A 12,593-nucleotide genomic window follows, 5' to 3' on the forward strand; every position below is an offset into this window, starting at 1 on the left:
CTAACCTCTTCTTAAAAACCTCCAGGGAAAGAGAGCTCACCACCTCCCGAGGAAGCCTGTTCCACTGAGGAACCGCTCTAGCTGTTAGAAAATTCTTCCTAATTTCTAGCCAGAAACTCTTTTGATTTAATTTCAACCTGTTGATTCTGGTCCGACCTTCTGGGGCAACAGAAAAGAACTCGGCACCCTCCTCTCTATGACAGCCCTTCAAGTACTTGAACATGGTTATCGTATCCCCTCTCAGTCTTCTCCTCTTCAGGCTAATCATACCCAGTTCCTTCAACCTTTCCTCATAGGACTTGGTCTCCAGACCCCTCACCATCTTTGTTGCCCTCCTCTGGACACGTTCCAGCTTGTCTACATCCTTCTTAAATTGCATTGCCCAAAACTGAACACAGTACTCTAGTTGAGGTCTAACCAGAGCAGTGTAAAGCGATACCAGCACTTCACATGATCTGGACACTACACCTCTCTCAAAGTTCTTCCATTGGTCTTTTATTAACAGTGTTCATCAGTCTGGCCATCACTGCACATTCAGCTAATTTCTCCAACCAGTTGTCTTTGACCACACCACGAGGCCACCAAGTATATAGAAGATCCTAAATAACAATTTTGTAATGCAATCCCAAAGTATCAGTGCACAACAAAATGCAACACTAAAGCTGTGAATTTACGCTGTGAATTCCGGGGAAGATGTTTCATGCATACACATCTCCTTTCTAGTGGATACAATTGGAACTGAGGAAACTATGCAAAACGACTGAATACCGGGGTGTTGTCTCCAAAAACCTTTTACTTTGCCGCATTACCACCAACAGTAAATTGTAATTATTATTTTTTTGCATTCTAGATTGAAGAGGCAGCCGACATTATCCAGAAGCTGCACTTGATAGCCCAGGAATTACCTTTCGACAGGTAAGGCGCATCCTGTAACTTCCTCTGCAATTTCTTCCCCTTTCACCCGAGACTTCTAATTGAATTTTGATGCAAAAGGAGGGGGATTATGACGACACAGTGCATGTCAAGTTCATTTTTGTTTTGTTTTAAATCACTTTAGATTTATAGCCCTCCTTATCCTTAGTGAAACGTTCCTGTTCTCTTTGCAATGGCAGTTCATGGCGGGAGGGAGGCCTTCTCACTCGTTCAGCCAGGAGGAGCCAAACCTTACTTAATAGCTTTCCTTGCTCTCTTCGTCCCACCCTCTTTCTGAGGAGCTCAGGGCAGTGCATATGAAGTAGAAGAAGAGTTGGTTTTTATACCCCGGATTTCTCTACTTTTGAGGAGTCTCAAAGCGGCTTACAGTTGCCTCCCCCTCCCCACAACAGACACTTGGTGAGGTAGGTGGGTCTGAGAGAGTTCGGAGAGATCTGTGACTGGCCAAAAGCTTCATATGTACGGTGGGAAACGAACCCAGTTCTCCAGATTAGTCTGCTGCTCTTGACCACTATGCATGCTGGCTCTCCCTTCTTATTCTCCAAATATCATAGAGCTTTCACCCTAGCCTGTTTTAACTCCGTGTCCTCATCGCTACTGGGAGATGCTGGCATATCCCCATTCTCAATGTCTGTGTTCCTGCCAACTGAATGCAGTCAAAACAGTGGAACATGTGTAATAATATTGTCCATTTTATAAGGACTTCCATTCCACATATCTCATCCCTATTCTATCTAAGTTCCCATGAAGACTTAGAAAATTTTGCACATATCCCCTCCTTGCAGACCACTCCAGTGAGACCAGCGTGGTGTAGTGGTTAAGAGTGGTGGTTTGGAGCGGCGGAGTCTAATCTGGAGAACTGGGTTTGATTCCCCCACTCCTCCACAGGAGCGGCGGAGGCTAATCTGGTGAACTGGATTTGTTTCCCCACGCCTACACACGAAGCCAGCTGGGTGATCTTGGGCTAGTCACAGCTCTCTCAGCCCCACCTACCTCACAGGGTGTCTGTTGTTGGGAGGGGAAAGGGAAGATGATTGTAAGCCGGTTTGATTCTTCCTTAAGAGGTGGAGAAAGTTGGCATATAAAAACCAACTCTTCATCCTCCTCCACCTCCCCACTCTTCCTCCTCCTGCCAAATTCTGCGCCGAGACCTTATCTATAAGAAAGCAGATATTCCAAATGTTTTAATAACTTTTATGTATAATTACTTACAGCACAATAAGGTTATGAATTTTTATTTCTGTATATTAATTTTATATTTGTATGTAAATTGTGCTCTTAAACTGATGTTGACTGATCTCTTGATTGTAGTACATGTTCATTGATTGACTCTCCCTTCCTCTATTTTTCGTCGCAATTATCCTGAGGTGTAGGTTAGGCCAGGAGCGAAGGACTGGTCCAGTGCAAACCAATTAACTTAATGGTTGAGTGGGGAATTGAACCCAGGCCCTCCAAATTAGCCCTGAGCTGAATGGGCCCATGCCAGACGGATCTCGTCAGTTCTCAGAAGCTAAGCTGGGTCAGCTCTGGGGTTTTTATTATTTTTTTGGCGATCATCTCTACCTTTTTTATTTTATTTTTTAATTGAAATTTTATGGGATGCAGAAAAGCTCTTTTTTTTTTTTTTTAAATATATAATATGTGGAATGGCCCTCGGCAAAGGGAGTTGAAATCTCACATTAACCATTCTTTTTAAGGTGCACATCTTAATTGTTAATTGTGGTTTGTCAACAGGTTTTCTGAAGTGAAATCCAAAATCGCAAGTAAGTTGCCTCTCTGCTGCCTGTACTCTGTTGGAGCTCTTTGGAAGCATCCCTGCTTCTCCTTGCCTCACTGGGTCTATTTTTCTCCCCCTCCCCATCGCACACCGATAGGTAAGTATCACGATCTCGAGTGCCAACTGATCCAGGAGTTTACGAACGCTCAGCGAAGGGGGCAGATCTCCAGGATGAGAGAAGTCGCTGCGGTCTTGCTTCACTTTAAGGTAAGAGAGATTTTAAACCGACTGAGACGAGGCTTTTCAGCCTGTAGATAATGGTAATGTTCTTAGCCCAAGGGTAGGGTTTTGCAGACGCTGCTGTTTTCCATAGACCCATACAGCCATTATGAATAGTCCCACAAGGTGTTTTTCCAGCATTTACACTAATGTAATCTGTTGTTTGAGTGAGCCGGCATGGTGTAGTGGTTAAGGTGTTGGACCAGGATCTGGGAAACCCAGGTTCGAATCCCTACTCTGCTATGGAAACTTGTGGGGTGACGTTGGGCCAGTCCTACACTCTCAGCCTCAACCCTGGCAAATATTTGGATGGGAGACCTCCAAGGAATACCAGGGTTGTGACGCGGAGGCAGGCAATGGCAAACTACCTAACAGAGCGGTTCCTCAGTGGAAGAGGCGGGAGGTGATGAGCTCTCCTTCCCTGGAGGTTTTTAAGAAGAGGCTAGATGGCCAACTGTCAGCAATTCTGATTCTATGACCTTAAGCAGTTGATAAAAGGGAGGGCATCTTGGCCATCTTCTGGGCATGGAGCAGGGGTCACTGGGGGTGTGCGGGGGGGAGGTAGTTATGAATTTCCTGCATTGTGCAGGGGGTTGGACTAGATGACCCTGGTTGTCCCTTCCAACTCTATGATTCTACCTCCGAACATCTCTTGCCTCGAAAACCCTTCAGGCTTGCAATAAATCAGCTGTGACTTCACAGGAAAAAAAATTCTATTGCCTGGGGAAAAATATTAATTTTGTCCTGGTAGTCAGGCTGTATCTTGACTAAGCCTTTGGGCAAAAGTATAGGAACCACCTTACGGGGGCACATTGATGGTCTGCCCAATCTGTCTCCTTTCTTTTCCTGGTGAGCTTCCTTGGCAAGCACAGAGCCAGGAGGAAGGGTGTACCCTCCGCAGGGCTCTTGTCCCAGGACTAATTAACAAAATTCTTCAGCACTAATTAACAAAAATGTGGCTGAATGGTGATTTCTTTTCTCCGCAGGGCTATTCCCACTGTGTTGATGTGTATATAAAACAGTGCCAAGAGGTAAGCCTTTGGTTAATTTTTAAAAAAATCAGATTTAGAAAAAATGTGTCGATAAGTCACTGGTATTTGTATTGCCTCACCTAAGCGTGAAGCCACCTTCTGGCCTAAGAAGAACCAGCGTGGTGTAGTGGTTAAGAGCGGTGGTTTGGGGTGGTGGACTCTGATTTGGAGAACTGGGTTTGATTCCCCCAGCTGGGAGACCTTGGGCTAGTCACAGCTCTCTTCGAGCTCTCTCAGCTCCATCTACCTCACAGGGTGTCTGTTGTGGGGAGGGGAAGGGAAGGAGATTGTAAGCCGGTTTGATTCTTCCTAAAGTGGTGGAGAAAGTCAGCATATAAAAACCAACTCTTCTCCTTCTTCTAAGGAGCCATCCGCAAACAGCGCAGGCTCAGAGCTGCTTCTGTTGAAGGAGCCTCCATAGGCTGGAGGAAGGCTTGAGACTCAAGAGCAAGAGGAGAGCCCTGCTGAGTCAGAACCAGTGGTCCATCTAGTCCTGCATCCCATCTCACACAGTGGTCGACCAGTTCCTCTGGAAGGCTAACAACAGGGCGTAGTGGCCAAGGCCTTCATTAGAACATCAGAAGGGCCCTGCTGGATCAGACCCATAGTCCATCTTGTCCAGCATCCTGTCTCACACAGTGGCCGACCAGTTCCTCTGGAAGGCTAACAACAGGACACAGAGGCCAAGGCCTTCATTAGAACATATGAAGAGCCCTGCTGGATCAGAACCATAGTCCATCTTCTCCGGCATCCTGATTCACAGCGGCCATCCATTTAGTCTGGAGGGCCAGCCAACAAGGCATAGAGGCCGAAGCCTTCATAAGACCATCAGAAGAGCCCTGCTGGACCAGACCAGTGGTCCATCTAGTCCAGCATCTCACACAGTGGCCAACCAGTTCCTCTGGAGGGCCAGCAACAGGGCATAGACGCTGAGGCCTTCTCCAGCTGTGGGCTCCTGGGACTGGTATTCAGAGGTTGACTGCCTCTGAACATAGAGGTTCCCTTTAGTCCCCATGGCTGGTAGCCACTGATGAAGTAGACCGTCTCCTTCATCAGTGGAGTGGTGGGCAGCTAGTAGCGTTGCCAGTTCCTGGCAACTTGGGGGAGGGTTGCGCAGTGCTATGGGAAAAATTAAAAATAAACTGCAACCTCATGTACTTACTAGAAGTTCTTGCTGGAAATGAAAAAGGGTGGCTCTAGGAATTGCTGCAAAACAATGGTTTTACAGTTCCTAGTGCGACCCTTTGTCACTTCGGGTAAGTCCCCAATGCTGCGTTACTTTCCCCCGGCCACCACTCCAAGGGGTGGCGGGCAACGTGGCCTGGGGTTGCGGGATCCCCCATTCTCGCTGGGGGGATTGGCCGCCTGAGCAGCGGGCCGTTCTTTTACAACCATGGATGTTTTAATGGTCGAAACTTTCCTTCCTAATGTCTCAGGGAGCCTACCTGAGGAGTGATATCTTTGAAGACACGGCCGTTCTCTGCCAGACCGTGAACAAGCAAGTCGGAGATATATTTAGTAGTCCCGAGACTGTAATGGCCAAACTTATCCAGAGTATCTTTGAAGTCAGACTTCAGGTGACTTGCAAGAATTTCGTTATCTTTCGGGGGAAGTGTGATGGAAGTTCATTGGACCAGGAGCCTTTTTAAATAGGACATGTCATGCTGAGTAAACAAACGTGATGCTTTCATTTTTGCATCAAAGCTTTTTTTGGGTTGTTGTTTTTTGCCAACCTAACTTCTCAAATGTTAGGGTCAAACTACAGATGATGGCGGCAAACCCATATATTTAAGTTGGTTCTGATGATGTGTAAAACATGTAGGTGCGCTGCTAGATTCGAGTCCAGTAGCACCTTAGAGAGCCACAAGATTTTCGGGGTATAAGCTTTCGACCAAGGGAGCTTTGACTCTCAAAAGGGGAGGGGCTGTGGCTCAGTGGTAGAGCGTCTGCTTTGCATGCATAAGGTCCCAGGTTCGATCCCCAGCATCTCCAGTTAAAAGAACCAGGCGTTAGGTGATGTGAAAGACCTCTTCCTGAGACCCCGGAGAGTCGTTGCCAGTCTGAGTAGTCAATACTGACTTTGATGGACCAAGGGTCTGATTCAGTATAAGGCAGTTTCATGTGTTCATGTGTGTTTATGCCCCAAACATTGTGTTGGTCTCTAAGGTGCTAATTTTCAACATGAAATCTTTATATGTCAGTTATCAGTTCAGTAGCCAAAGGCCGTCTTGCAATATCTTAATTCAGACATCATGCCAAACCAGAGTTGAGGAATTTAAACTGTGGGTCAGCTGGATGAAACTAGAAAAGGATCTTCCCCCAAACTGGATGAAATGCTTACAAGTGTGTACCAGATGTCCATTTCTTGATAAATAAGTGGAAATTTTGACTGATTCAGACTGGGATTTTGCTCCACAGAGCTATATAAAAGACCAGTTGGAAGAACATAAAAAATCGGACGCAGAGCAATATCTTCAGACCCTCTATGACCTTTATACAAGGTGAGTGCCACAGCTTCTTCTTGGGAAAAAGCAGTTAGAAGGGCCTTATAATCTCTCAGGCCCCGTCTTCTTCTTTGGTTTGGGCCTGGTCCTTCCGCAGTCCTTTGCAGATTCTTCTGCCCATTTATACTTCCCCCTTTGGAACCCTGGGCTTTTTGGGGTAGAAAGTAAAACATGCACAGAGGAACATTTAAGTTAGCCAGAACATCGAAAAGGGAAAGATCGGGCACCTCTGCTGCCTTCTGAAAGGATGTGGACAGAACGGAGTGGGTGCAGAGGAGAGCAACAAGGATGATCAGGGGCCTGGAGACCAAGCCCTATGAGGAAAGGCTGAGGGAGTTGGGAATGTTCAATTTGGAGAAGAGGAGGTTGAGGGGGAACATGATTGCTCTCTTTAAGTATTTGTAAGGCTGTCACTTAGAGGAGGGCAGGGAGCTGTTCCTGTTGGCAGCAGAGGATAGGATTCACTAGAATGGGTTTAAATTGTGGGAGGTAAGGTACTGGCTGGATATGAGGAAAAGGTTTTTTACAGTAAGAGTTGTTGGACTGTGGAATCAGCCACCTGGTGGGGGTGAGCTCCCCCTCACTGGCAGTCTTTAAGCAGAGGCTGGACAAGCACTTGTCAGGGATGCTCTAGGTTGATCCTGCATTGAGCAGGGGATTGGACTAGATGGCCGGTATGGCCCCTTCCAACTCTTTGATTCTATGAAATAGCCAAATGGGGCAGTATTTAAAGAAATGCAGCGAACAAGACCCAGTGAGGTGCCTTTTATTGGAGGGTGCAGAGCAATGTGTGGAATATAGGTCTGCTCAGCATTGTTTTAAGTACCAGCCCCCCCCCCCAGCAAGAGAACAGGCTTTAATTGTAGAGGAGGGGCGTCCCTGCAGTGGCTGTTATTCGGGTGTCCTCAGTCATGCAGGCAAGTAAAAAATGAAGGTAAATGGTCCCAGGGTATGAATGGAAGGGGGGTGATGGAGACCCCTTGCTGAGTTGAAGCATGCCTGGTTCTGGACGCTGCCCTGATGGGAGACCTGGAGACTCTCAGTTTACTGCCTGGAGTTCAAGGAAGGCAGGATGCCAATGTGATAAGTAAAACGGACGTGTGTGTGTGTAAAGTGCCATCAAGTCATGGCCGACTTATGGCAACCCAATAAGGTTTTCAAGGCAAGACAGTAACAGGTGGTTTGCCCTTGCCTGCCTCTGCATAGCAACCCTGGACTTCCTTGGAGGTCTCCCATCCAAGAACTGATCAGGGCCGGCCCTGCCTAGTTTCTGATATCTGACGAGATCAGGCTAGCCAGGGCCATCCAAGTCTGCCCCAGATAGAGAACTCCTGTTCTTGAAATACTGTGAACAATTGGGCTGGAGCAGCAGTTGTAACAAAACAAAACAAAAAGGTGCCACGTGCCCGGTGCGAGAGGTTCATTTTCCAGCCAAGAAGCAGCCCCAATAGCCCAGGCTAGCCCAGTGTCATCAGAGCTGGGAAGCTAAGTGGGGTTGGTGCTTGGATGTGAGACCAGCAAGGAAGACGGCGCTTGCTTTGTGGAAGAAGGCAATGGCAAACCCCTTCTGCTTATCTCTTTTTTGGTGGAGAGGGGCTGTGGCTCAGTGGTAGAGCATCTGCTTGGCATGCAGAAGATCCCAGGTTCAATCCCCGGCATCCCCAGTTAAAGGGACTAGACAAGTAGGTGATGTGAAAGACCTCTGCCTGAGACCCTGGAGAGCTGCCGCCGGTCTAAGTAGACAATACTGACTTTAATGGACCGAGGGTCTGGTTCAGTAAAAGGCGGCTGCATGTGTTCAATATCGTCAGAGCTGGGAGGCTAAGTAGGGTTGGTGCTTGGATGTGAGACCAGCAAGGAAGACGGCGTTGGCTGTGTGGAGGAAGGCAATGGCAAACCCCTCTTGCCTTGGACACCCTATGAGATGGAACTTCATGAGTCGGTTGTGACTCTGCAACACAGTTTACCTTACAAACCCCATGCGGGAAGAGCCGCTGCAGGTATTCCCCGAGCGAACTTTGCAGACTGGTCGGTTTTGCTCCTGTCGGTCGGTTGCGCTAAAGGTGGCCCTTTCTTCTGCCTCTTCCCTGATTCAGGAGGATCCTGTGCTGGCAGAAGAGTCCTCCTCATCAGGGAAATGCTCCTTGTGTTGTGGGGGAAGCTTCGCCCTTAGGCAGGGGCTCTGCAAGATCCGAGCCATGGTACCTGTTTTCCCTGAATAGAAATGCACGTCTTCATTCTCTCTCTCTCTCCCTCCTTCTCTCTCCCCCCCCCCTTGACATAAAGGACGACTAATCTTTCCAGCAAATTGATGGAATTTAACTTGGGCACTGATAAGCAGACTTTCTTGTCTAAGCTTATCAAATCCATCTTCGTTTCCTACCTGGAGAATTATGTCGAGGTGGAAATTGGTTATTTGAGAAGCAGGAGCTCTGTGATATTGCAGCGCTACTATGATTCGAAAAACCACCACAAGAGAGCCATCGGAAGTGGAGGGTGAGTTTGGGTTCAGGTCTTTTTATCTACTCAATTTGTATCATGAGCGGATGGCTGTATCCTCAGATCTACATGGATGGGTCTTTAATTAGAAAGGGATAAGAGCATAAGGAGAGCCCTGCTGGATCAGACCAGTGGTGGTCCATCTAGTCGAGCATCCCAGGTCATGAAGGGCTTTATAGGCAAGGACCAGAACCTTGAATTGAACCTGAAAACAAATAGGCAACCAACGCATACGCTGTAGAACAGGTGTTAACATGTTCCAAGTGGCTAGTTTACTTATTCTTTCAATGAAACAGATACTTACAGATTTGGATTGTAGGGACCATCTTGAACTATGTGGTGATGCCAAAAGGGAATATCTTTCTGGGGATAGAGTACCCCATCTTTTCCAGTGCTACCAGACTATCTAGAATTCTTAACCATTCCAACCTTTTGAAGACTTTTCTACTTGGCCAGACACAATGCCTTTCCCCTCAATGAATTATTTGGCAGATTCCTAGATAGCCCAATCGAACAGAGAGTATGCCCTTGTGGAAAGGCAAAGATAGCAACACTTACCCATTTTTTATTTGGTTGTGATTTATATTCTATAAGATCTTCTCTTATTTACTCCATTGATTTCACACTTTTCTATTTGTTCTCATGACATTCATAAGGCGGTTACTCTATCCGTAGTTTATTACCTAACAGCCGCTTTGAAGAAGCTGAAAGTTATAAGAACATAAGAAAGGCCCTGCTGGATCAGACCAAGGCCCATCAAGTCCAGCAGTCTGTTCACACAGTGGCCAACCAGGTACCTCCAGGAAGCCACAAACAAGACGAGCGCAGCATTGTCTGCCTGTGTTCCACCGCACCCAAAATAATAGGCATGCTCCTCTGATACTAGAGAGAATAGGTATGCAGCATGACTAGTATCCATTCTAACTAATAGCCATGAATACCCCTCTCCTCCATGAATATGTCCACTCCCCTCTTAAAGCCCTCCAAGCTGGCAGCCATCACCACATCCTGGGGCAGGGAGTTCCACAATTTAACTATGCGTTGTGTGAAAAAATACTTCCTTTTATCTGTTTTGAATCACCCTCCAGTTTTAGCAGATGACCCCGTGTTCTAGTATTATAGGAGAGGGAGAAAAACTTCTCCCTGTCCACTCTCTCCAAACCATGAATAATGTTATAGACCTCTATCATGTCTCCCCTCAGCCGCCTTCTTTCCAAGTTATAAGCAAATTACACCTAAATGCTTATTTGCATACAGGCTCTGTTTTTGAATTGGAACTGGCTTATTCTTTTTTGAAAGCCTTACACAAACCTTGTTGTGCCAGCAGTGATAAAAGGACACGCAAAAATTGATACGTGCACAATCCTACGTTGCCTTCAAGCCTCCTAAAATCAGTTGTCTATCCCCACCCTAGGAGAGTGTTCTTGGTCAGTCTTGCAGATCATGATGGAACCCAGGGGCAAAACAGCCTCAAGGCCTAGACAAGACTTACCAGAAAAAACAGGAATGCTAGGGAAAAGTTGAAGGCAGCAGGAAAAGAGGAAGACCCATCAGAGATGGAGTGACTCGATCAAGGAAGCCGCGGCCTTCAGTCTGCAAGACCTGAGCGCAGTTCTCAACGATAGGATGTTTTGGAGGTCATTAGTTCATGTGTGTGTGTAAAGTGCCATCAAGTCGTTTCCGACTCATGGCGACCCTATGCATCAGTGTCCTCCAAAGTGCCCTATCCTTAGCAGCCTTGTTCAGATCTTGCAAATTGAGGGCCGTGGCTTTTTTTATAGTCAATCCATCTCTTGTTGGGTCTTCCTCTTTTCCTGCTGCCTTCAACTTTTCCAAGCATGATTGTCTTTTCCAGTGACTCTTGTCTTCTCATAATATGTCCGAAGTACGACAGCCTCAGATTAGTCATTTTAGCCTCTAGGGTCAGTTCAGGCTTGATTTGATCTAAAACCCACTGATTTGTTTTTTCTTTTTTTGGCGGTCCAGGGTATCTGTAACACTCTCCTCCAACACCACATTTCAAAGGAATCTACTTTCTTCCTATCAGCTTTCTTCATTGTCCATTGTTCATTAGTTCATAGGGTCGCCATAAGTTAAAAGTGACTTAACAGCACCTAACGCAAACACGCACACAACTTGGGGACTCTCACTTCTCAGTGAGGCTTTTTTGTTAGCTTGTTTTGGAGGTGTGGTGTGCGTGAGAGACAAGGAATGCGTTAATGTTTCTCAAGATACAGATATTACAGGTTGCTGTGAGTCAACATGTAAAATTGCTGCAGTGTCCTTCCTATTGCCTTGAAGAATAACCATATTAAGACTTGACTCTGGGCAGATTTTTCCTTCTCCTTTATTCCTTTTCAGTATTCAGGACCTCAAAGAGAGAATCCGGCAGCGGACCAACCTGCCTTTGGGCCCGAGCATCGACACCCATGGTGAAACCTTCCTGTCCCAGGAAGTTGTGGTTAATCTCTTGCAAGAAACTAAACAGGCTTTTGAAAGGTGCCACAGGGTATGTGTGTGCACACCATAAATTCCCTTTTCTCCATTAAGAGTATAAATCTAAGCAAGGGTAGGATGTGCTTTTTTGGGGGGGGGGGATCCAAATAATATACATGGCAGCCCCAAGACGGTAATATTGTGTATAGACTCTCTAGGGCAGGGGTGTCAAACATAAGGCCGGGGGGCTGAATTGGACTTCTTGAGAGCAGCCACCCTCACCCCAATCTCTATCTGGGCTGGCGAGGTATGGCCCGGCCCGACCAAGTGACATTTATGTCATATCCGGCCCTTGTAACAATTAAGTTCATCACCCCTGCTCTAGGGTACCCTCAGCCCCCCCTCTCTCTCTCGCTAGGAAATATAGGCATGGAGGAAATGCCCTAGCTCAGTGGTAGAGCATCTGCTCGGAATGCAGAAGGTCCTAGGTTCAATCCCTGGCATCTCCAATTGAAAGGACCAGGCAGTAGGTGACAGTAAAGACCCCTGCCTGAGACTCTGGAGATCCAGTGCCAGTCTGAGTTGACAAGACTGGCTTTGATGGGCCAAGGTATAAGGCAGGTTCATGTGTGGTCAAGTGTGTTTATTTTTAAAGGAGGGGCCATGGCTCAGTGGAAGAGCCTCTGCTTGGCACGCAGAAGATCCCCAGTTCAGACTTGGGCAGCTCCTTTTAAAAAGGAGCAGGCAGTAGGTGATGTGAAAGACCTCAGCAGCTCAGTAGTAGATAATCTGCTTTGTATGCAGAAGGTCCCAGGTTCAATCCTCGGCATCTCCACATAAAAGGACCAGGCAGTAGGTGATGTGAAAGACCCTTGCCTGAGACCCTGGAGAGCTGCTGCCAGTCTGAGTTGACAATACTGACCTTGATGGTCCAAGGGTTTGATTCAGTATAAGGCCAGCTTCCCAAAGAGCATCTCCCTGTTTAAGTGGTCCTGCCTGCACTGGCTTCTGGTTGTGTTTCCTGAAGCTGCTTGAAATGTAGTTGAGAGGGAAATAGCGCTGATGGTGGAGAGAGAGCGGTATGGATGTTAGATGTGGGAAATAGTTGGGTGAGAGAGATGCATAGCTGCGTGGGGCTCTGGGATAAGCAGAGTCTGAAGTCCCCATGCCCCCAAGCATTTCTTTGCGACTGTG

The 12,593-nt window shown here is 47.0% G+C and overlaps 1 protein-coding gene across 1 annotated transcript in view; it reads left to right on the plus strand.

Annotated features, from left to right (window-relative positions):
• Window positions 1–12,593, plus strand: part of EXOC5 (exocyst complex component 5) — a 53,666-nt gene that overhangs the window by 21,597 nt on the left and 19,476 nt on the right. Inside the window, exons 5-12 of the mRNA XM_056850693.1 lie at window positions 851–915; window positions 2,668–2,696; window positions 2,808–2,917; window positions 3,916–3,960; window positions 5,397–5,537; window positions 6,379–6,461; window positions 8,751–8,960; window positions 11,325–11,472. Coding sequence (XP_056706671.1) covers window positions 851–915; window positions 2,668–2,696; window positions 2,808–2,917; window positions 3,916–3,960; window positions 5,397–5,537; window positions 6,379–6,461; window positions 8,751–8,960; window positions 11,325–11,472 — 831 coding nt within the window. The remainder of the gene's footprint in view (window positions 1–850; window positions 916–2,667; window positions 2,697–2,807; window positions 2,918–3,915; window positions 3,961–5,396; window positions 5,538–6,378; window positions 6,462–8,750; window positions 8,961–11,324; window positions 11,473–12,593) is intronic.

The sequence above is a fragment of the Euleptes europaea genome, chromosome 6, assembly GCF_029931775.1.
Source record: "Euleptes europaea isolate rEulEur1 chromosome 6, rEulEur1.hap1, whole genome shotgun sequence".
NCBI lineage: Eukaryota > Metazoa > Chordata > Lepidosauria > Squamata > Sphaerodactylidae > Euleptes > Euleptes europaea.